This window comes from Neolamprologus multifasciatus, chromosome 18 (genome assembly GCF_963576455.1).
Source record: "Neolamprologus multifasciatus chromosome 18, fNeoMul1.2, whole genome shotgun sequence".
NCBI lineage: Eukaryota > Metazoa > Chordata > Actinopteri > Cichliformes > Cichlidae > Neolamprologus > Neolamprologus multifasciatus.
The window spans coordinates 26,857,933-26,884,441 of record NC_140456.1 but is presented as its reverse complement, the minus strand read 5'-3'; the positions used below and the strand labels follow the sequence as shown (position 1 = coordinate 26,884,441).

At 40.3% G+C, this 26,509-nt stretch overlaps 1 protein-coding gene across 10 annotated transcripts in view; it reads right to left on the bottom strand.

Moving 5' to 3' along the window:
* The window catches only part of tnk2b (tyrosine kinase, non-receptor, 2b), a 55,463-nt gene extending 29,937 nt beyond the window's left edge, over window positions 1-25,526 (bottom strand). For 2 of the 10 annotated variants that reach the window (XM_085140259.1, XM_085140260.1), the window contains exon 1: window positions 275-13,861. In XM_085140259.1, coding sequence (XP_084996385.1) covers window positions 275-388 — 114 coding nt within the window. In that variant the 5' untranslated portion in view covers window positions 389-13,861. The other 8 variants (XM_085140258.1, XM_085140265.1, XM_085140261.1 and 5 more) reach the window with 5 other exon arrangements.
* Window positions 25,527-26,509: the final 983 nt, after the last annotated feature.

Sequence of the window (26,509 nt, the reverse complement as noted above, 5' to 3'; positions counted from 1 at the left end):
AGTACGCAAACTGACACGAAGGGAAAAAGGATGCTTAAATGTCGGGAAACCCGGCCCGACACTGACTGAGGAGTGAAAGCCATGTCACAGGAAAACAGCTGTGTACATTCACCAAAGTGTTTTGGACATGACACCGAACAAGACAAGATACATGCTCACAATGGCAATGATTTGAAATACAGAGACACCTACGAAAGCATAAATCATCATTTAATTTCCCTTTGACAGGTTCATACTGCTGGCTGAAATTAGTCCATTACCTACTATTACTTACTACTGTAAAATAAAGGGAACTGCACAGGTCTACCTCTTCATCATCGCTAGGCAGCCTTTGGTAATCCGACTCTGTCGTCTCCTGCAGTCTCTGGTATTCTGCAGTCTCCCCCATGGTGGAGTTCTGAGACCCAGCCGGTACCTGTTCGGGTGCTACGTGTCCTCAAATAGCTGCTGCTCCAGCCCAGTGAGCAACCCACACACTCAGTCGGTCAGTCAGCTCGCTTCGACATCCATGCAGGAAGACAAGTGCGATATTCTGGGCGTCGTTCACGGAGCGGCGTAGCATTATTCCGCAACGCCTGGCACAATACGTCTTATTACTCTGCTAACTCTGCTGTCACTCCTGCATCCAGTAATACCACCTTCATTGTCTTCATCGTTTAGGTTGAGTCAGCATTTGTTTAAAAATGGCCGGACAATGAGTTCTTCATTTTCACACCTTTGTGACAGGAACTGACTAGTCTCTGAAAACAAAGCTGCTGATCCTCATGGAAACAGTTTTCAGAAGTGTAATTGTGCTGATAATCTGCAAACAATACTTCTTAATACAGAATGAATAACTCAATTCAGTTCGTGCAGGCAGGAGTAGCTCCGCTTTTGAGAAGATATACAGAATGCAATCCTCTTGAACAGTCTGTCCTTTTCATATGTCAGCAGCATTAAGAAGCTTCTGGGGTGTGAAAATGATCATTCAGAAGTCATTCAGCGAGGATTATTGTCCCTCAGACAATGAAATTCCAGCCTGGGTCCTTGGAGCTGCTGCAGTCAAGAGGTGGGAGTGTTAGGAGGATGAAGCCAAGGTGTGGCACAGGAGGTGAAAAGTCTAACAGGCTCCACTTGTATCTTCACATCAGCTTCTAACCTCAATCTCTCTCTTGTGCTCAGTTGTGCTCATCTCTGCTGTCACTGCCTGCCTCTCTCTCTCTCTCCGACTCTTGCTCACCCTTCCTTAATGCTGACGCATGCTCCTCATATCCAGCGACGGCTCTCCCCGTTTCCATTTCCATGCCCCAGGCACTACCATGACCACCTTACCTCCTCTTACTCATCGGCAGTGAAAAATCACAGCGAGCAGTGGCAGCGGTCGTCCGGGTGACGTCTTTCATTTTTCACCTGAATTCCTTCCTTCTTTGTGTGGTTTTTTATTCATTCCGGCGGCTCGGCTCTAACGATGCCGACTGAAGTCTGGGAGCATTTTGGACTCTGCTTTGTCCTAAATTGACTTACTGATTGCTCGGTCGATGCCTAATCCCTCGCCTGTTGTTATTGTTTTTCCCCCCTCCTGTCCTTTCGAGCCCTAACCCTATAACCCGCTTTCCACACGCTTCCACTTTTTTTTCCCCACTCGATGATTTGGCGAGTGGTCGCCTCTTCTATTACCGTGGCAACATCAACCCATCCCACCTCCTCCCCGCTCCCGTGTCTTGTAGCCACGGTGATCCACTCAGCAGTGGTCCTGATAAAAGCAGCCAATGAAAATAAGTCAAGCCAACAGGAAAGGGAGGGGGAGGAGAGTGTCAGGCGAGAGGTGGAGAGGCGGAGGGAGCCCTAATGAGGAGAGTTAATCTCCCCTCTGAGAGGGAGAAAAACATGGCCATGCTGCTTTGTCTGTGTTTGTGTGTGTAAAGCTCTCCAGTATAGAGGACATCCAAGCCATCTGGACCTCGCTGTGTGGACATCTGGGTGAAGAGGAAAATAGAATAAAAGAACAACGCATGTGCGTCTGCGTACGCACACACGACACTTCCCCATCGCTCCAACTGATGCCATTGAGGAAAAAAAAAATCTTTAAAGCACTCTGGGACAGCACAGAGTATTTGTTTACGCATGCATGATCTCCTCCTCCCCTCAGTCCATGTCACTCTTTATTCCTTCCACTTTCATATCCTTAACACTCACCCTTCTTTTGTTTTGCCTCCTCTCGCTCTCTTCTCCATCTCCGACTCCACTCCAGTCCTGTTGATGTCCTCAGGCCAGTTATTTGCGGCCCACTGCACAACATTCATTTTTTGCTCTCATTCCTCCACCTCTTCCTCTGTTCTGTGATCTGGTCCTCCGGAAGCAGACTTCCACAAATTTGAGAGGCACGCAACGCAACACAGCAGTGGAACAAAAGCAGCAAGACTGCGTAATTAAAGTTAAAAAATTATTATTTTGGTCAATATTGACGTCACCATGACGTCACCACTTTTTAAAGTTAGAATTTGTCAATTTTCTTGTTTCTCGCTCAAAATCGAAATCCAAAATGTCGTGGTTTACCTTACTTGCATTAGAAAAAAAAATTGCAGAATAAACCTTTTATCTCGATGATGTCATTTCCATTATTGCTGGAAGAGTAGAACTGAATATAAAATCAATTATCAGCCGTGATATGCGTACGCCTCCACATGGTTGCGCATAATTATTTCTGCAAATGTAAGTGATACGATGTGGATGCACACATTCATAATACACAGTTACACACACTGTAGGTCAGCAATTCTGCATTTACTATAAATTAGGTCCTCAGACACCTACTGTGTCCAGGTTTTAGTGTATTTATAGGGCAGTAATATCAACTCATACTCTAGCAGTACATGCTGACCTCTCCTCTTTTACCCCTGTTATGGATTCGTGTTTCGTGTTTTATTATTCCATCCCTCTTACTGCTCAATCTTAAATGAAACCTCTTTATATGAATTTACTTTTTTAGTGGAGTAACCAGGATCTGATTTTTAGACGCAAATCTCAAGAGCTTTCAACCTTAATGGCCAACAACATTTCTTAAAAATAGTCATGAGGGGTGGGATTCACAGTGTTGCCTATGACCTTAACAACATTCTGCACGTATTTGAGAACTGAGGTTACCAGCTGCTGTAGTTTTGAAAGTGAGGATTTTAACTGCTTAGCAGTTCAGAGCCTGGGAATTGGTCTGGAATGGATGGAGGTTAATTCAGCATCCAGATGCCAACTCCTGCAATAAATGCGGGTGTGTTTGTTTTCCTAAAGTAAGGAAAGTCTGCCCTGAAAGAAAGATGTATGGCAGCACAGGCTTCTCTAAAACTGTGCTTCAATGGTGTTTTCATAGAAGTTAAACTAAGCAACGCAGTATCCACTGATTAATACCCACTCTGGGTATTGGATTTTCAAACTGTGGGTTGATAACAAGCAGGCATCCATAGTTTCCACAAGAAACTCAGACTGCAGATACCATTTAGTTATGAATGTGATTTTTTTAAGCATGTTTTACTTTGATACACATTTTTCTAAAATTCCTAAACAATTTTTCCATGCAGACTTTCACAGAGCGCTGAAGTGCAATGGGGTCACACAGCGAGCCCTCCATCAGTGTATTTCTCTCTTTAAAGTGTCTAATGATACATTTGTCCATTCAGTTTCTAACTTTCTCGAATCATGTAAAACGTGTAGGCATACAGAACGAAAAAAAAAAAAAAAAACATAAAGTGCAGTATAAACAACACAGCACTGCTGAGTAACAGCAGATACCTTTCCTGTTTATCTGAAATGTTTAACTGCATAAACTGTCCAAAGTAAGAGACAGTGAAAGAAAAGTTGAGCCGCAGGAGAGACGAGAAAACAGAAGGGATCTGCGGTGAATTGAGGCCATGATAAATGGAGCGGTGCTGAGCTGCGGTGTTACGCCGGGTCACTGCTGCCCACCAGCTGCCCCCTGATGAAGTTAACACACTCAGTTCTAGGCTGCTCCACAGACTGATAAGCGCGAAGGGCAACGGTGAAGGACGCTGTGAAAATATTTTTCCGCACCAACCTGAATTTTTAAAAAAATCGGTTTGTAGCCGATGATAAGCACCCGTCAACCTTAAAAGTAGAGCTTTTGTTTTGCAGGAAAAGACTGCATTTTTACTGGACATGTGGATAATATAAAGTGCATTGCTCATTCACCAGCATCATCAGAATACTCTCATCTTGTGTGTGTGTGTGTGTGCGTGTATGTGTCTGTGTGCACGTGTCGAGGGGGGACAGAGCTGAGCCTGTTAAAACATGTAAACGCCTTCTCTGTCCCCGTGATGGAGAGCACAGCAGACAAGCTGTGGGTGTAATGATAAAGTGTTCCCAGCCCAGGCATCGCAGCCTGTTTAAACCTACCTTTAAGAGACTGTTAAGCATCCTGAAAGACTAAAACGACTGCAAATCCTGGGTCCCTCCTCTCTTTATGACTGTTGGTGGGTAGGCTGCAGGCTCTGGGGGCAACACTAAGCTTTTCAACAGGAGCTGGATGAAATCCCCGATGTCTACTCCCGATTGTGGGGCTTGTATGGTGGAAACATAATCAGGGTAGTAACTGGACAGTATAGCTCTGGTGCACTGTATGAGTGTGTGAGCAATATAGTGGAAAGTATTACATTTCTTTTGAATTTGTATTATATTTATTATTTGCATGAACAGATGTCCAATGATAGTATCTATCCAAGTCATAGATAAGCTAATCTGCAGAATAGTTTCTGAATTAGTTGCAGATTCTAAAAAGAACGACAGGTCATCAGCTATCAAAACTAAATGTATGGCTTCAGCGTGTCTGCATCTTATCATTAAAAAAAATCCATGGGACTCATAAAACCACTTTTACTGTCAGACTAAGATTTATCAATTATCCGGCAGCCTTGACCTGAAAGGAAACTTTCATTAGGGAAAAAAATAAAGAATGACTTACACTGTGTCGAGGAATTAAAGCTTGAAATCTTCACTCTAACAAAACAAAACACACTTGTCTCTAAAAGTTTAATCTCCTTAATGTATCTACCTGCGGTTCAATGAAAGGGATACTTCTACTTCTCCCTCTACCTCAGCCTATTGCTAGCATCCTCCTCAGCTTGTCCTCCTTCACTACAACAACAGCTTCTCTCTGTGGTCTTCCTCTTTCACTTCTGCCTGGCTGCTCATTCTTCAACATATTTAAATGTTCACACTATCTTGGTTTGGATGACCCCAGGTATTTAAACTGACCTACCTTCACCACCTCTGCTGCTTCCATCTTCACCTTCCCATCCTCACTCTCATTCACACACATGTATTCTATCTTGCTTCTATTAACTTTCATTCCTCTTTTCTCCATAGCATACTCCACCTCTCCAGGCTCTCTTTTACTTCAGCCCATCACCATCGCAAACAAGAAGGTGCCCAGAGCTCATTCCTGATGTAATCGCACCCCCACCTTCAACTCATCCGTCACATCTACTGCACACCTCACCACTGTCTCGCTCTCCTGACACATGTTCTGCACCAATTTCACATACTTTCTCTGCCACTCTTGACTTCCTCTTTCAATAACACGGTTCCTTTTTCTACGACAGTGCAGCGCCTTCACATTACCTCTCTTTTACCACTCTGAAAGAAATTTTTGTCTTTTCAGAATCACCGGCAAACAGCTCAGACAAAACATGACCCCTTATTTCTATTCCTCACGATTAATTAACTGCCGGTTAAAAACAATCAATGCAAGACAAATAAATGAATGATCACATGCAGCAAAAATAAATAAATTAATTAAAAAAATTAAAAGAACACAGGCTAACAAGATCTTCTCTGCTGGCTTAATTCCCTAATATCAGTATATTTTTCCATCAACAGACCTATTGTCTGTCAAATGGTCCGTGTGATTTCTATTCTTCCACAATAAAACACTGAGTCCTGACAAAGAAGGCTTTTACCTGTAAAGGAAAACTAATATTATAATAATGAAGTACCATTTCAAAGTTAATTCTATAGACATGCAACGTGGGTTTCTACAGGTTAGTGTTACATTGTATTACAGACCTGTTTCTTCTTAAGGTCCCAGATCAATTCTGCTTACAGCTAATTTGGGTTCCCAGCACTAAGAAGCACCCATGTAAGAAGACATTTCTCCTTACAGTAAATGGCAGCGACGTCCACCCACCCACAACTTCTCATCAGAGACCAAATCTTTTCCCCTTAAGAGATGACTTCAGCTCACTGACTGTGAAAACCACTGTAAATCCTACGGTATGATTCACTACTCCACGATACTAAAGAAGAACTTTGACTGCTGGCTCTGCTGCTGCAATGCTGAGTTCACTGCTGCTTGGAAAATGTTGATTCAGCAAGGACCGGAGAGGAAGCTGATGAAGCTATGGTCTGGGGTGTCGACAGTGGATATGTGGCACAGTGGCTCCCTTAGCATTTTTATTGTTTTATAGTACAATCTTTACCTGTAACACTGGTTTAGATCAACCTGGTTATTAGGGGTGGGAAAAAAAAGAAGTTTGAAGGCATAATTTGCTAAATTGCAACACATGTTATCACAATACTCAGCATATTGCAAAATATTAAAAATTGCAACAATATCATATTGTCAGTGAAGTGTCGTGATAACATCATATTATTGTGCGTCTAGTGATTCCCACCTGGTTTCTCCCATCTATGAACAAAAGCAACATCTCTTCTCTCTCAGTAAGCCGTCACCACCGGCCGCTAACTTGAGTTTCGAGCAGTAAAAGTCTAAAAGTGGAAACTTAATGAAAATGGTGTTCTTGAAATATGGCCTGTCCCATGGCCTTGACCCAGCAAACTCACTGTTAGGATCAATCGCAGCTGGGCGCTGATTCAAGCCCTTTAATGATTTCCATTCACTCACAATATTTCATAGCTGTCATGAGAAATATTATCCTCAACAAATCCTTTCTAATCACCCCTTTCGTAGAAAGATTTCCATTTCACCTGAATCACGGGTGAGCAGGCACGCTCAGTAAATCCACTGCGGACAGAGGTGTGTGCATGTGTGTGTGGGAGAGCGATGAGGAGACAAAGACTGAACGTGTGTGTGTGAGTGTGACTGAGACTAAGAGACAGATAGACCTCCAAGCTTTATAATCCTGGGCTCTCATGTTGTCTTTCTAGGAAGTGTTAAAGGGGCACGCGAGTGCACGTGGTGTTTGCTTTCCACTGTCCCATCAACCCAAACAGCTGGGATTTAAGAGGGTCATTTAAAACGTGCAGAACAACACTGAAGGCCAGATAAACCATGTGTATCCTGTTCTCTACTTCATGCATACTTCTGACCAGGCATACACACATGTTTATAGTAACTCAAGCTGATAAGGATGCTAGGTTAGGACGATAAATAAGGTGTGATAGAATTTAACATGAAGCAAATACATATTGCTTTCACAGAGCCTCCAATTCTTTTGAAAAAAAAAAAAAAAAAAAAGATCAGTTTTACTCCCACAAACACGCACGTTATATTTTGCCTTGTGAACATTTGACATGATACTGAAACTCATAACTTTAACCTCCTTCAATAGTTTTTCCCCTTCCTCTTTTTCCCCCTAATTCCATGCCGCATGTCTTAGTTTCACATTGTGCAAATCTGAGCTTCCTCTTCACTGTTGTTTTTCAAAAATAATGTTACTACCAATATTACAATCAGCATTTTTAATCAAATAAAAACGCTGCTGCAAATAATCATTTAAGGAAACGTCGACATATTCACAACTTAAGATCAGAATTCAGGTTTGTGAATGTAAGTAAGAATCCATGATGACTGAGATTTAGCTGTAAATCTTCATGGGTGTGACTGGGACACACAAAAATAAAAAGGAAATAAAAAGGAGGACAGGATCAGAGGGAGCAGAGAATGGGTCGAGGTTCTCGGGTCTCACTTAATCTGCATGTGCGCATTTGTGCCAAGGTCATAGGTGAGGAAGTATGCATACCACCAGAGGCTGAAGCGCTCAGTGCCATCTGGATGCCTGGCCATACATCATGCCAGGGGCTTTGACAGTGTGTGTGTGTGTGACATTGAAATGACACCAAACATACCAGCTCATTCACAGCCTCAGCTCACATGCCAGACGAGCCGTTCACAGAATGCAGTTCCTAAGTTTTAGTTTAAGCTGAGCCGTAACGTTAGACAACACGGAAGATGATTAAATCCATCTTTCTGTTACGGAAACTACAGTACAAAGTACAGAGTTTCAAAATTGACTGCTTTGAATGCACTTGACACACTGTAACAATTATCCTTGGCTAATAATTAAGTGACAATTTATTATTACTTAATCCATTTGTTTTTGTTTTCATGAAAATGTGATCGTTTCCAATAAACAAAGGTATTAAATGTATTTAATTTATGCATTTTATGGTGAGAAGAGTTCAGAAGAATTAATAAATTCTCACTTAATGAGAGCCTGAAGTCAACAAATGTCATCTTAAAAGAAAAACATTTAATTAGCTGCATATCCACTGAGTATTCATCTATCAATTCTTTAATAAATGTCCTACAACATTTAAAAATGCATTAATCCAAACTAAATGTCCTCTTTTTAAGCACGACATGCTGGCGCTGACGTCACTTTTCTACTTCTAACGTGTAACAAAGTGCTTGGATGAAGCCATTCGGTTAACTGAAACCATACGGTCTGCTTATCATTTCTTCCTCAGGCCACAGGGGGGCAGTGTGAGACAGTGACGGAAGTCACCCTCAAAGCATTTTTGTTTAATTTGAGTTGTTGTACCTGAAAGTTCTTCTTTTAAAGACAGTGTGAGGAAGAAAAACAATATTGACATGACTTAATTCATATTTAGTCATCCATATATTTCAAATGCTGCTTAAGTACAGACAAAACAGAAATACATACAATAAAAATTACATATACAGTTTTCATCGAGACGATGATTTTCAGGATATTTCTGACGACAGCAAAGACAATAACTAAACTACAGCAGTAGAAACAACAGTAGATGACAGACTATTGCTCAAACGCAGATGTTAATCATTCTTAGTAATGTCTGTCTGCAGCTGTGAAGGATGCAATGTCTTCTATTTTTAGAAAAACAAAACCTCCCAGCCTAGAACGGATGTCATGCTTATCCTTTAAGTTGGTAAAGATCACAGGTAAAATACCAGCTTAATGATTTCAACTGATACACTCACCAAGGCCTCATAAACAAGCTCACACTAAGGTCTGCAACATTACCACAACATTACACCTCTAACATTAAAATAAATATATAAAGATTTTTTACAAAATATCAAACTGTCATCTCTGTAAAAATACTTAACAAGAATATTTAAGCATTGTGGAGAGAAAAAAGCTGAATATCGTGTTCTCTGCATACGTTGTACACGTGTGTGTGTGTGTGTGTGTGTGTGTGTGTGTGTGTGAGTGAGTGTGTGCGAAGATGTAGGCTTTGTCAAGGACCTGTCAGAAGAATTGCATCATCACTCCGTGCAATGAGTGTGGGTGTGTGTGGTCAATATGTAAGTTACTCTTCCAGTCCCTCTGATCAGGAGAGTGAAAGATAAGGAACACAACACACTCTATACACTGCAGCCATGTGTGTGTTTCTGTGTGTGACGACAATGTGAATTCTTCAGTTCGTATTATCACATGCAGACTGAACTATGTATGCCTCAGCTGAAACTAATACAAACTTTGGATCCTGTGTAAAATGTAAATAAAACCTAAATAAAAACTTGCAAATCTCATAAACTCATATTTTATTCCACGCAGAACATGTCAAATGTTTAAACTTAAAAAATTTACTATCACTTTGAATTTGATGGCAGCATCACGTTCCAACTTTTTTGAGACAGGCCCATGTTTACCCCTGTGTAGCATCCTGTCTTCTTTTACCAGGAGTCTGTAAACCGAGGAGACCATCTGCTGGACTTTTGGGAGACGAATGTTTCCCGTTCTTGTCTGTTCAACAGTCCTGTGTCTTCTTTGTCATATTTTAGATGATAATAATTTTTTGATTTTCTCTCAGCTCTTGGCTGCACTTCAGCACCCAGACTCTTCTACCACGCTGCGGGAATAGCTGCAGTATATGAGGGTCGGGATTGTCTTGCTGAAACATGCGAGACCTTCCTCGCAAAATACATTGATTGGAGCTTTGTTGTTTTAAAACCTGTATATAGCTTTCAATACTGATGGTGTCTTCCCAGATTTTCAAGCTGCCAGTTCTATGGGCACGTTTTTAATGCAGTGTTTTATAAAAAATCTCCAGATTCTCTGAATTTCTTTGTGACATCATGTACTGTAGATGATGAGATATTCAAAGTCTTCATAATTTTTTGTGGAGGAACTTTATTATGAAAATGTTCTACAATTTCACGTTTTGGAGGATATTTTTTCAGATTTTCCTTTGCTCATATTTACATAAGAGAAACTCCAAACATGCTATTTATACCCAATTATGTTACTGCTTTGTTCACAAATAAACTAATTAGTTCTAAAAGGTGCTTTTGTTTCTTTTTAGTACCACTTCCTTTCCCAGCTTTTTGGAGTCCTGTTGCTGCTGTCAAATTCCAAACACTCAAAATTTTCTTAAAAAGGTAAATTTTTTATGTTCTTCATGTTCTATTGTGAAATTTGGACTTGAGATTTACAAATGATTGCAATTTGCTTTTATTTACATTTTACACATCATCCAAATATTTTTGGAATTGGGGTTGCAGGTTTTTCCACAGTCGTGCATACACTGTTAAAATGCTAAAATACACATGACCACAGATTCAAATAAACATATGTGAAAGCCCACAGTTCCTGCTGTGAGCATAGCATCCCCCAACCACTAACTGAGGACAACCAATCAGCAGAAAGATGGCTTCAAGGGAGCAGAAATGGCTCGTCTCAGACGGTGGATGAATAGAGGGGCTAGTGGACAGCATGGCAACCCTTGCACTGATACTAGTGCATAAACTCCTGATCAATGGACCAAACAAAAGAAACTGGCAATGCTAAAACTTTCCTTCATTGTTACTTTCCATTGGCAGGATGTGAAAGGTTATATGATATGCAACAAGCCACCAGTTAGTCACGCCATAAACAAGCTATTATCCTATAGAAGTCGACTTCTTGGTTCCGGGTTGCCCTGAAACTTCAGTGATTAATCCTGTCACAGGTATGAAGAAGACGAATCAAAAGAAGATGCAGGTCAGCACCCTGACGTTTATCTTTTAGAGATTTATTTTAGAGTATAAGAGGCTCAAGTCTTCTACCCCAGAGCTGTGTGACTATGTTTCCAGTGTCACAAGGTGATCTATTACAGGGACACTTAGTCAGGAAACCCGACGCACTGACAACAGGCCGGACATACAATACACCAGGAAGTCACAGACAGCACGCACCCTCAGGGGGTCTGGTAATGTAATACTTGTAGATCAGGAGAAGAGAAGGGATTATAAAAAGAGCGAATGGTGAAAGGAAAAGGAAAAGCCAGAGGAGGAATGAAACCAACAGCAGGTCATGTGACAACTCGCCTGCAGGTAGTTGGACTGAAAAGTGGAGCGGGGGTGGGAGTGTATGGAGTGCCAGCCGGATGTAAGTTCATGGTTAGAATAACACTGTCTCACACCCACACGCGCACACACTTTGACTCCCAGAGGCTCCCTTTCCTCCAAGTTCTCCTCTGTCAGTCTGGGCCCCAAAAGGCCCTTCAAGCATTCAGAGACACTCCACAAAAAGCACACTCACTGATCACTGCTTCTATTCTGGGAGCTTCCGCTTTACCTCTCTGCTCCAGAATAGAGCAGAATATCCATTTCTAGACGTCCACATGCTTACTCCATCTCTGTCCACGTCTCCTCTGTCCCTCAGTCGAGTTTGTTAATCAAATCAGGGCCACAGAATCACTTTTTTGTCAGGAACTATAGGATACTTTCTTAAGAGCATCACAAGCTATCTCTCCTCCACCTCTCATTCTCTTTAAACAGATATGGGATCAAAAACCTCATTAACTTCAGGCCTCTTTGTTGTTCCATTAGACATTTTACTATGTAAATAACAATCAGTGTTAAGAGAAGATCAGTTTAGTAACCCTTGAATAAAGCACTCATTAACTACACCTACTACAGTCAAAGGAGCTTGCAAAGAAAAGCGTCTGGACTTCTTTAAGTTACTTGAAGACGTTTCACCTCTCATCCGAGAAGCTTCTTCAGTTCTAAGGTCAAATGGTGGAGAGTCCCAGATATAAACCTGGTGGGAGTTTCCCCCCACAGAGGGACAAAAGGACCCCCTGATGATCCTCTAATCGCCTGAGCCAAGGTGTGAAACTGGGTGTGGGTCCCAATCAGCCAGAGTTTCCGGTGAGTTCATTGTGAAACCTGGCCCCACCTTATCATGCGAATTCCTGAGGTCAGATGGTCCAGGGTGTGAGTGGGCGTTAAGGCGTCTGGGAAGGGATCTCAAAACTGGATTATAGACGGCAGAGAGTTGGTGTCGTAAACCACCGCCTCTGTTCAAAGATGGTCGCTCACAGTGGACATAGATGGCTTCTTTCACTCCTCTTTCAAACCATCTGTCCTCTCTGTCCAAAATGTGAACATTGGCATCCTCGAAAGAGTGTCCTTTATCCTTAAGATGCAGATGGACAGCTGAGTCTTGTCCTGTGGAGGTGGCTCTTCTGTGTTGTGCCATGCGCTTGTGAAGTGCAGTACACCTACTACAACTACTACTTTTAATTGTTTTGCAGATGCCAGGAAACCTAAGGTAGGTGATGGTTTGTTACACAGAAACATCTGGAACACGACAAAAAGATCCGTTGTGGAATCTTTTTTTTCCTTGTAGGTGACGGTATTAACCATCTATTTACTGTCACACTAAAACACATCCACCGACTGGTCCAAACTGGCCAGTAGGCCTGGCCAGACAGATTCTTTCATGACATGAACTCGCCAATCTCAGCAGAACCCAAGTGACTCGCAAAATAAGGCACCAAGTGGAGTTTTAGACAAGGAAATGTGATGTTTTCAATCAGTTTTACAATCAGAATTCATCTTCTCTCCTTATCCATGAACAGGACTCGAAACAGTGCAGTGCTGTTCTACAAGCACGAGCCAAGAAAGTGATCAAGAGAGTGTGAATGCACATGTGTCATCTTAATTGTGCATACAGTCTGCATTGCTTATAGTCTGCCTCTGATAAAGAAATGCCAAACCTGACAGCAACATCCAGTTGTTTGGCTTGTTTTCATTAAAGCAAAGAACAACTCAAACATAAGCAGTATTATTATTTCTCTTTCTACTGAGTTCTGCAGACACCTGCTTGGGAGTGTCTGGCAGGCATCCTGTGCGTGGGTCTGTGTTTGTGGCAGTGGAATACAAGGGTTTCTATTAAAGCCACCAGTGTGACTCTCACTTCCTCCTAACTCTACCTCATCAGCTAAGAATTCTTATTCAGTGGCTGCGACCAGAAAAACAAACTAAGCTGGGACGTGACCGATCCCTTGTGGTTACACAAACAAAAGCATTACGAAACAGGAAATGGTCAGCCACATCTATCTTCAACTAAAACACACACGCACACTTAAAATCAACATTATGACCACTGATGACATTATCTGAGGAATTTGATCCTTTTCAAAAGGTGAATAGTTCAATTTTAGACCTCCATGAGTTGGTGACCAAAGCAGAGTCAATGTTTGACATGACCTCATGTTTGCATAGTGAGCACATACACACAGATACAGTGTGTCAAAAAGACACAAACATGTGAAGTGTTTAAGCAATGTACACTATGATGAAAACGACGCATAAAAACAGTCACACCCAAATGCAATGGGCACTGCAATAGTGCTATAGTCTAAGATACTGGAGGTATGAGCAAACACGTGCACTGAAGTTTCTTACCTGCACTATTTGACCCACAGAAACACGGTTTTCTTTCCAGTGTTGGCTCTGTCGTTGTAGATCCTTCTCTCAAGTTGACGAAAGAAGGTCAAACGCATACAGACGAGGGCCCCAATCCATTGAGGTGAGATTATGCTGAGCTACAACTCTGTGGCACTGCAGGGTTAGCGCGTCCCTACATGATTTCATCTCCATCCATTGACGAAACCAGACCTTGGAGTTTCTTCCTTACTGAAGTAGCCTAAAACATATATATAAACAAACAAAAAATGGGATATGCTTTAACAAGTTTTGACTTCATTAAGCATTACAAAGAGTCTGAATGTTGCTTCAATGCAGATGTGCTATATTTGCATGAAATGTTACTAGCACTAGCACCGTGGATGTTTGTGTACCCTCAGAGCTCCCTAATGTAGCAATGCCAGAAATAGTTGTTAGCCGAGTTGTGAAAACTCAGAAAATTACTTCATTACTTACTTAAAAATTTCTAGGTATACAGCATGAAACAAAGGTTCTTTCATAACTAACAAGTAATTTATTTCAGAGTTCGTTTTTGCATCATTACGCTGCCCTGTGTCCCGTCTAGAGCTGGTTCCACAGTTCTTCTATTGGCTGCTCCCTTTAGTGGTCGTCACAGCGGATCATCTGGCTCCATCTCACCCTACTCCTAGTACTCTCCAGGCAGCTCCATATTTAACATCCTCTGGCCAATATCCCCTGTCCCTCCTCTGCACATGTCCAAACCATCTCAGCCTTAACTGTTTAACTTTGTCTCCAACCTAAGCTGTCCCTCTGACGTGGTCACTTCTGATCTTTCCACACATTTCTACCACCCAAGGATCCAAACCTTGACACCACCATCAACCTAGGTCTCTCTCTAGCTCACTCTCTCTCTCTCCACTGTAATTCATCACTATAGCTATGACGAGGAATTATATGTGGGCCAAGATTTTACATTTGTGGGTAATAATAAACCTTTACATTAAGAATTAGCATTAGCCTTATGTTTTAATTTTGAAAACATAATACTTAATGACAACTTTGTGGTTGACTTGATTTATGTAATGGCAAATTTAAAACACATTTATTACCACTCAGTCTATTTCACTGAAAATGAAACATCTTCTAAGGTGAAGCTGAAGTCAAACTCTTTCCAACAAATCCACCCACTCACATACATGACCAAACAGAGTGCTGGCACCAACCTGAACTGAGTTAACATTCCCTGATTGCAAAACACCGCACGCGGTCAGACGAATTAGATTTTCTTTAATGACTCTGCAAAAATACTAATGAGCACAATTCTGGATCTATCAGAAAGGATTTAATGGAACTCCAAAACAGAAGCATGAGCTTCTTCCCCGCTGAATCAATACCTAGAGCAGTCTACTACCGGAAGCAACTTCCAATGTTTGACATGACTTGGCATTTTTCCAGACCAGGTCTGGGGGCTGGGGTAGGAATGCCAGAGGGGCCCTCTGCAGGAGAAGGCAGTATGAATGAATAAAATGCGATTCACACAGACACATGAGGACACAGTCCACCCACCACCTAGTAAAGTAGCTGACTGGAGCCTACAGTGTCAGAGGAGGAACACCAGGCTATTCTTTTTGCCTGCATGCGCCCGACAAACAACTCCTTTGTCTCTGAGAAAACAGACCCCGTATGTAACTGTGGACACTGCAACAGAAAAGTAACACACACTAACCACATACAAGCTCATAGGCGTGAATTGTAAACAAATACACACACTCAACAGTCTGGCAGCTTTTAAGTGATAAATAGCCACGGGAAGGTCAATTATTTATCGACATGAATCTTTCATGCTTTGGTGTCAGGGGCTTGAAACAGTTAGCCACTCATTTTTCTATTGACAAAAAAAAATGTAAAGTGCCAGAGGGCAACATCGCACCATCCCAGGGGACTTTACATTTTTGTTACGCAATAGGGAGAAGCTAGTTTATGGCTGTGGCCCTCACCCTGGCATATAAAGTCACACAACCACCACCCAGTCTCTAGAGGGTGCGGGAACGGCCAGAAATAAACTGCGCACACACAGCCGAGCACAGAGGCCACTTATAACACCACAAATGCACAAGAGCAGCAGTTCTTGTGCCTAACTGAGGTGAGAGGACCAACTACAGAAGCTACTAGTATAAACAAAAGAGGTTTGCTGTTCACTACCCAATGACAGTCAATTTAAGTTGATTTGAAGGTATAGTTAGAATTTTTTGAGATTATTCTAAAGAAAAACTGGATATTGTACTCGTAAATATACTTTGTTTAGTGTGTAATTACATCTTTCAACAAATTGATGCATTGTTATGAACTTGGAATTAATCCATTAAAAATGCATTGGAGCGGGCTCTGGTTTGTGGAAGCCGCCATGTTGCACCACCATCTTGAATACACTGGTCCCTGCTGTACCAATAGCATTTTATTTATGTATCTAGAGACTGGGTACATACGTAGTACGCCTTATAAAGAGCTAACAACAAGCCAGTTAAAAACAGCAGCAACTGGTTATAAGCTAGCATTATACCAGCTAAGCTAATATTAGGCTTATCCTAAAAATCACATTTCTAGTTTTTTGTCCTACAGCGGCCACCGTAACTAGGACAACACACTCTAATTAGGAGCAGTAAGAAAACAGAACTGAAGCTGAATGCAATCTACTGACATCTAATAGTGATTTATTTTTATTTTATTTTTTTTACACACTGTACCTTCAAGTTACCAAATTAATGACTGCCTGAAACAGAAACACCTTTAACTTTTACAGCTGACAGAAATTTGTCTTTTTAAAATCACTAGGTCAGATATTTTAACTGACATTGTAACCAAATACATGAAAAAGTAACATACTTATTCAAATTAGCTGTTAGCAAATATTCGCATGCCAACACAAAACTAGGACGTTACACAACAAAATCATTCCTGCTAGCCTGGACATTTTCCACAGTGATTTATTAGCACAGTGATGACAGCGTCTGGTTCAAAGTAGCTCTACTGCTAACCCTATTGAAATCTTCTTAGAAATGCTAGAATGGCTAAATACTCTTAATCGTTTATAAAATTTGACTTATGACCCGAGAACGCTCACTCAAACATTCTGAGATAGTGACTAACTGGTGAGTTGAACATCTGATTGACCACAAGTTTAGGCAGCTATCATTTTTGGGTAGTGTTTTGAAAAAAGTTTATTTTTTGTTTTATGTAATGGAAGTTAGCATTGTGGATGAAATTGTATATCAAGTTAATACTTCTGACTCCAATGGAACAAATCTTTTGATCCATTTAGGCACAAACAATTAAATAGCAGAATGTAAAAGTAAGCAGAAAAAATGAGCTAAAATGTTGTTGTAGCACTTAACTTTCGTACATAAATCTTCCCATTTAATAACTCTGTGTTTTTACATAAGCTCATAATTAACTGGGATTCGTCAGGCTGAATAGAAACGCTGCTTCTCCTGTCCTTTTAAAGCAGAGTCAGTGCTGATTCATGCTTTATACTGTCAACAGTAAAGCCTTTCTTTCATGCAGACTCCCCCGACTGATGCAGTCAAAATGTCACCACTCACCAAACAAGTGTTTTGAACTGCATCATTTATACAGACTCTGACACACTGACAATAGAAGCCTTTAGTTTTTATATACATACAACCTAAAAATGTAATTATACTCCTGATACAAGTTTCACGTAAACTACATTAAAATGTAATTTAATTTAAATGAAATTAAGCTATAGAATTCAGCAGCAAAGCTCACACACTTGGACTTTTTGGTTGAGAGGATGGAGCAGAAAGAGCCTGAGCCAACTAGCATATATACTCCCCTCTGGACAGAGCTAAGCTGCAGTTGGGGGTCATGTGATACAACACGGGAGGGCAACACTTTCTCTGGCAGACAGTGAGGAAGAGGAAACACTATGAGGGGTTTGGAGAATTGAAACCATTCTATCTTTGCTATAGGAGACACTACAGCAAACCCAATACTCTCTATTGCTGTCACACGCACATACATATCTTTAGTGGGTTTTGGAACATATGCTATAGTAAATCAGTCTCCTCCCTATGAATAGAACTGATTAAAGCATGTTCATGTTTAATATTTCTGTTATTTATGGGCTGAATTAATAGTTAGTCATTTGGATTTAGATTGTTTTTTAGATTATAAAGATTATAAAAACTTTTAAATAAATGGAATTTTTCCAAAGAGTCAGTGTTTACAGTGTTGACCCTTCTTCATAACCTGTGCAACTCTGGCATGCTGAATATCAGCTTCTGGGCCAAACCCTGATTGATCGCAATCATTTCCCTACAGCGCTCCAAGTTGATCGCAATTTGTGGGCTTCTGGTTCTCCATCGACTTTTCAAGGACTGACCACAGATTCTCAATCAGATTAACATCTGAGGACTTTCCTGGCCATGAACCTAAAAATGTCAATTAACATTAATTAGATTCCGGGTCTTATGACATAGCCCTCCACCATGTTGGAAAGTGTGCAGATTGTCACCATACTGGTCCTGGGTTGTCAAAGGTGTTTTCTGCATGGTCAATTCTTAAAAAGCGGGTGGACAAGGAAAAGCTGATGTACTTCAAGTGCTGAACAGCAAAGTGTAGTGAAAGTGAAACACAATTTGTGCTACTGTCCAAACTTTTGCAGGACACTTACCAACTTAGACAACCACAGTGACTCCTACCTTTGCTGACTAACATCTTATACATTGGCATTAGTACTTTGTTACTAACAAGCATAATAAAGAGCCCAAATTCAACTCACTTTCAACATCCCTCACACCTAGCCCTGTCTTATGCTAACATTAATCTGTTAGCAGTGGAGTATGTTACAGCACCGGGACAGTATATGAGAACCAGACTAACAACAAACTGCATACCCCATGATTACTGAAGAAAAAAAAATGCATTTCAGTTGAACACTGTGCCCTCTTCATGTGTTCCTCATTTCTGGCACATTAGACTAAGACGTGACGCACTTTTGCTACTAAATACTTTCACACCAATTCTGCTTTTTCTGTTTGCGATGATCAGTGTTACCCTTTAGCACCAGTCACTATAAAAGTCATATGATTGAAAAAAGAAATGGAACAATTCAAATTCAACAAGCTTTGTTGTCCGTGAGCTGAGAAACGGCTGAACAATCAAGCTGACTTGAAACACCTCCCTGCAGAAAACTTCTGGCTCACTGCCTCCGGTATCTTATCCCCACCTGCCATTCTTAATTACCGACTCGGACGTGCAGTCTAAACTATACCTTGCGCTACTCTGAGTCATCAAGTATTTACTGAGATTTTTTATTACTCATGCAGGAAGGTGGCACAACACCCATGTAGACTCTAACATCCTGTCAGGGAGCTGGCACTGAACACATCTGGCACTGTTCCTGCACTAACTGCTCGCTCGGCATCGAGCCAGTACTGACAACAGCTTCCTCTTAATCTATTTTACCCATCCAGTCCTCCGCAGCCATGCCCTCTCTGAGCAGCGATGACCGATTCAATGCAAACATCATTAGTTTAAACACGTCAACAAGACCCCGTGTAGAGATTTCAGTCCAAGCAGTGAATTTGTTACATCATTAAGCAGGTGTTTCTTTGACACATACACACAGATATTCAGTGACAAAGCGTGGGACTGGATGCTGCCGAGATCAGTTACAGCTTAATTACATCTACAATCGTTGCATAATTAAATATTAAACTAAATTTATTATATTTTATAATTAAATGTCATTCTGGAACTAGCAATTAAGATAAACACTTACTTCTGACCTGGCAAATTAAAAGTTAAACAGGACCCATTATGCTTATTTTTAATTACATAGTTCTAGTCTTGAGGTCTATTACAGTACCTCTGCATGATCCGTAGGGGTTGGAAAAAACCATAAAGTGTTTTGTGTGGCGATATTGTATCATTACAGAGACACCAAATGTTGATATCAATATTTTTTTTAAATAAATTATTCTGTGAATATTATGAACGCAAAGGCTCACCACATGCTCAGATCCTTGGATAACGTTAGCCAAACGAACCGACACTAAATCAGCTCAACTAAAAAACAACACTGGACACATTTAGCGTGACAAAACGATCTCCTTATTCAGAGCAAGGTAATGACTCAGTCACACAAGTGAAAATAGGACAGCAACCCTTGGACTCTCAAAGAGATTATCAAAGGTTTGCAAATAATTGCCATCTAATTTATAAATGCAGACAGACTGCCAACATGTTGCCATTAGTCTGAATGAGTCTTAAAGCACAACTTTAGGGGACTCGGATCAACTGGTTGCCATCTGGTTGTATTCCGGTTATACTCCTATAGAACAGGAAGGTTGCTCAGTGTAATTGTAACTGTGAAATGTGAATTTCTGTCTATGTAGACACCAGCAAACGTGATTGTCGGCCAATTATCAAACTTAATTGCTTTATTATCAGAAACAGATTGCTTGTAATTGCCAATTTGACTTAGCAGGCTGACTTTGTCTTATGGCAACATTTATGGCAGGTTTCAGCGACAGTGTTCCCATATGGAAAAGAAATACAAAAAACTTATAAAAGACTTGCATCAGATTTGGCTTGGTTCATATAGTGAATCATATAAGGCTCATATGATTTACTCATGAAAGTGGCCACTTTCTCATTACTTTCACATATTGTTTTAGTAAGTATCCAAAACATACAAGTTTCATTTATATAATTTTTCAAGGGATTTTATATCTGTTTTCACTCTTGTATGCTTTTCATACAAATTTCACACAAGACAGATACAAAATTTATAAGATTTATATATATCTTTTCCATAAAGGTTGGTATGTTTCACAATCTCATTTTGCAACAAAGCATAATTTTATTGGATAAAATGGATATTGACAAGGTTCAACTTTGAGGACATAATTTGCAGTTGATAACAGGCGATAAATTGCAATATGTTATACGTATTGTGACAATATTGAACTATGGGGTGTGTAGTGTTTCCCACCACAATACATTTTCTTATACTTGATGTAGATGCAGCTCGTCAATGCTTCCAAAGCCTGAAACTAGCCATTTTGGCTCCTCTGCTGTTAAGCAACTTCATTCTGATTAGCTACCCTGAAAAATAGTAACTTACAACATCCCATCAAATGCCCATATATAACCAAATATATGTAAGTGTTGTTTATTTATAAAACACCTTTCACAAACAAGGGGTCACAAAATGCTGTGCACTAGAGTAAGGAGAATTAAATGCAATAAAAATAACATAAAATCAAGTTGAGATACAGAACACAAAAAAAAAAGATTAAACAAATAAGGTAAATGGCATCAAAACCTCACATTTGAGAGACCAGCCACGTTCTCTTTAGTTATTTCAATTTCTACGCCCAGGCAGCTGTACAAATGTGTCCTGTCTGTTACTAGATCAGCCCCGAGGGAGAAGAGCATGACTGATTTTATGTCAGTTAAAGGTATTCGTGTCATATGACTCCCATCCACGTCCTACTAGTTTAGTAACTAACGGAACATCCTCCAAGTAATTAGATGAGAAACTTAACAAATAACAACACAACATGATACAAAAGGAAACTAAAAGGAAAAAAACAATTTGTTCATAAATATTTAAGGTTATCAGCTGCTGAGAGCATGTGGATCTGCAAAGCACAAGGACTTTCTCATCAGCAGAGCATAAAACAATATCAACTTATGTGACAGCACGTACATAAGTGACACCATAGAGTAAAAAGGTACACTCAGTGGGAGCCAGGGTTTGATAATATCAAACAGTGTGTGATGCTACAGAGTTGCCTGCAAGTTTGAGCATGTTAAAAGTGAAAGCAGCTGTAGCCAAATTTAAGCCAGAGGAGTGAGGAGGTCAAGGTCCAGGCAGGAGATACGAGGAATCATAATCTTCTCTACGCAAATTATAGTGTTAAAGCATAACTGCTTTTTTTAACTCAGTTTTTGGAGTTAATGTGGTTTTTCTTCATACAAATGTAACTGAATATGTTATAGTACGTGTACTGTAATCAACTGCACTTATAACTGCAAATAGCAACCACTGAGCAGTGCTATGGAAAATGTGCAAGCCATACTGCTAACACCAGTCAGGGTGCATTAATGGAAAGGCTTTACAGAACTAGCTGGAGTTGGATTTTTATACCCAATCAGCTGTGCATCTCCTTCAGAAAAACCTCAACTTTCACATCAACAAGAATCAAACAGGTGCTTTGTGCAGTAACAGACTCAGTGTGTTGAAAAGCTACACATATGCGGCGGGTAAAAAAAAAGAGCCTCAGCTTGTTGTATAATAACAATGTGTGAAGTCCACAGTTATACTGATCAAGCAACAGTTGTACAGGAAGTCTGACTGAAACTGCAAGGGTGACTCTAATCACATCTTCTCTGTGTTGAACAAATGCATCTACTGTCTAAAAAAAAAAAAAAAAGCAGTTTTCGCACCATCGCCACTCCTTTTGAGTCACCTTTATTCTGACTGGCTGCCTGCCGCAAACAGGATGTAGTCACAGCCAAAGCATCCAGGCCAGTCTGAAAGTCTAGCTTCTTGGCTCACTGGAAACTGAACATTTTAATGCTTTTTTTCTGATAAATTTTCATTTACCAGCGGATGAATGAAAATTTTAAAAGCAAAAAAAGAAACACCCTTCAACCATGTTATTAATGGTTTGTCCACCAGAGGGAGCTTTTTCCTGTTGGCAGCAGGTTTAGAACAAGAAGTTGAACCATGCATAAACAAGTAATACGTGACAACAGGACAAGTTGGTTTTTTAACCTAAATTGTGTTACATTGTTTCAGTAAGGACTGAATAACTATCCCTAACAAATTTTAGCAAAACTGTTTCATGTGTCTGAAAGAAAAAGAAAAATCCCCAGATATTGCTACCAGTCTTATGTATCAATCACATATCACCTGTGAGAAAATAAGAAAAACCATAAAAAGGTTAACACGTTTTTATAGTCAGATGTATATTAAATAAGAGTTCACACTCATGATTGATGTGACATCCAATGACAACAATAACAGATGTCAAAACCTGACCTGGACTTTGTCAGCAGATAGAGGCTCATTTTGATTTTACTGTCAAACCATTAAAATCAATTGGCCACTAAAAAAAAAAAAAAAAAAAAAAAAAAAAATCACTTATGTGCAAATGCCTTGCATAATGCTAAGCATAAAGCTATAAACCCTCCTCACAGGCTACAAAGATAATGACAGCTATTACAGCAGAATGTGTGCGATGTGACAGGCGTGTGTGAGCAGTGCAGACATGAAGCCTGCAGAGTGCATCTGCAGTGAAAGGACACATAATGGAGGTATCGCGTGTATGCTTTTTGTGGTATGCAGAGGCCGGGTCAGCTGAGGTTAGATTTACAGTGTAGAGGGTAGTGAGCTTTGTTCTGCTGCCCTCAGGCCTCCTATCCAACACCGGGGTTTGTCATGTGTGCACGCATGTGGGTGAGAGAAAGAAGCGGAAGACGGGGAGATAACGTACAGCAAGTGGGAACAAGAGCTGAGGCTGAGCTGCATAGTTTCACTCTGTGAAGTTCAATGCATTTTTTTCCTTTTTTACTCTTGAGGGTTGGTTTGATTGACGAGACGAGAGAAGCCGTTTCAACATCCCATAATAAAACTGTTCTGTCTTGATGGGATGACAAGACCACCATCCGTATGGCAGGAGGTGGCACTGAATGATTTTAGGCAGGGGTGTCAAACCTAAGGCCAGAATTGGCCCGACAAAGAAGACATGAATCTGGCCCACTGGATAGCTTTCGGCAATGTGAAGGAGGGCATGAAATTTTAACTGTATTTTCATGGGTTTTACAGCTTTTCCTACTAAAGATAAGGATAAAGACATCCATATTACACCAAAGTAATTAAATAAATGATAAATAATGACAGAAGTGTTATTGTTTTTTCACTATGGACCAGCAAAGGCACACACAGCTCACTGTGATCTTAAGTGGGCCAGACTAGTGAAACCCTCCTTTACCTCAGATATCTTAATATATAGAAAAAGAATTAAAAGTTCAAACATGCATCTCACTTTTTCTACACATTTAATCCCCGAGTTTAAACCTGTAGAAAATAAATACTGCTGTAATAAATCAAGGAAATGTGTCAGCACAGCTCCTCACACGTAAATCATAAGAAATAAATGTGAAAATTCATGAAAAAGTTCAGGCAGCTCTGTATGCCTATTACTTCATTACTTTATTTTAGTAAGAATGGCTATGAGAGATGTATTTATCAGAAGGAAAAGTTATGAAAATACAGTTAAAAGTCAAAAATGTATGCTCTGTTGTTGAAATTGCACTTCTTTGTCTTACATTTAAATATCTTAGGGATTCAATGTGTAATTAAAGGTCTTTACACTGACTGAAAGGGGTGTGTCAGTGGTTCGGCCCACTTAAGATCAAAGTGGGCTGTATGGGACCCTCAATGTAAAACGATTTAAGGACCTATGGGTGTCATGAAAACACTAAATTATGGAACATCTTTTGGAAGAATGGTGTTCCACTTCTTGGGAGCATCAATGCCAATGTGTCTCAAAGCTGAAACAACTTACTAAAGACACTTTATCACCATTTTTCCTTTAATTTGCCTTATATACAAGCAAAGGGCTGGAGGATGTTTGCGGATCTTATTTAACTATTTGAATGCATTGGCTGAAATCCCTACACAGACTCCTCATTCTGGACTGTGTAATTATACATTTGCAGTGAGTGCAGGCATTGATATCATCTGTCGTTCTCTCTTGTTATGCGAGTGTTGCGTGACTCCTTCACTGCTCAGGTGTGCTGTATTTATCCAAGTCAGAGCCTAAACAGAAATGTTTGTATCGCTGTGTGAGCAAGTTAAAGAGGCAGAAACAGGTCAAGTGCGCGTTTAGAAACGCACTACCTTTTTTAAAAAAAATAGACATTTTATAGACACTTGACATCACCTTTTGCCCTTTTCATACTTCTGTGTGACTTGCTTCGGTAAAGAGGACCTGTTAGGCTAACTAAGCACACCTGGGTGCCCTCCTCGTCTGCCTGAGCCTCTGCCCGGACCCTGAGACAGCTATCCGCATATAAAACTCACGTACATGTACAAGATGGTCAGGTTGGCCCCCTCTGTGACCTGCGTTGTTGCAACTAAAGTGCTCCGGTCTTTCACAACAGAGACACGGTGACAGCAGCTCTCACCTGCTGCCTCCTTCCCGCCACCAAGCCTATTTAACCGGCTCGCGTTGCATTTGAGGACCTGGACAAGTGGCCGTCTGACAACTACGTACTTGAACTTTAACTGCAAAGCTAACATTTCCACAACTAAATGAAGACTGCAAGTAAAGTTTACTACTCTGTTAGTAACTTCTGTTTAAAGAGTGCACCTACCTGTCAGTCTCGGTTCCTGTCACCTTACGCTCCTGTAGCCCTCTCTTTAATAGTACTATTATTTCATTGATTAGGCCTCCAAAAAACTTTCTACAAATGAACAGGTGCTAGCATCCCCGAGAGCTCCTTGTCCTGTGGAGTGGATGAAGCTGATGAAAGTTTGCTGAATGCTTACACAGCAGCAGTATCCGAAATACTGCCCGGGTATGAGTGCAGAGGCTGCTGGCGTCGGTTCTGTCCGTGTACAACACAAAGATCTTCTATACATTTACCGATGGATAACACCATTAAAGAGCAGTCATTGTTTAATTTATCTGAATTTATGTGTATTTATGTATTTATTTTATTTGTATTTGGATAAGAAGGCATTTAAAATATATATTAAAATAAAAAAAAACATGCAAAAATACGGAAGGCTTTATTAAAAAAATAAATAAGGTCCAATTAGTCAACTGATTTTCTCATTCATGATATTTTAATTATAGAACTGAGGAAATAGTCACCTTGCTTGCTCACTCATTAATTAGCTGATAAGTATCGCTTCATAACACCGTCATGCTTTACATTATTATGACATACAATTAAAAATGGCAAAGCCACTAAAGGCACAGTGAGTAGTGCCTGATCTATCTATCTATCTATCTATCTATCTATCTATCTATCTATCTATCTATCTATCTATCTATCTATCTATCTAGTTATGTTTCAAGTTTCAAGCGATGTGCCAGTCATTTCCCTTTTTTACTAAAGCACTACATAGTGTTTCATTTTTGTAGGTTGGTTTGTTTTACCACAGGAATAAGTAGCGAAGTGAGACGTCTTTTATTTTCTCACATCTCTGTTGCGCATTCAATCTGTCAGCCCACTCTTAAAGAAATATTCTCCCATTTAGATTTTTCATGCTACCACCTTGCTGACAGTTGTCTCTGCAAACTGAAATGAAGCCGCTGTTCAGATATTTCACATACAGAGATTCCTACAAAGTGGGTGTATTTAAAGAGAACAACATAATTAGGGATAGGGAATGAGGTAGGACCTATAGTTCATGTTCCCCTTGATTTTATATCTGATTCAATTAAAAGCTGCTCAAGTCATCAGAAGAATGCGCTATAATTTGGTGGTGGTGCACGCACTCTGTGAGCTAACACAGATGGTAGGTTTTTATGACAAATCAGCTCATTTATAACAAAAAATCTTTTTCGGACGTACGTTATTCCGAAAGTCATT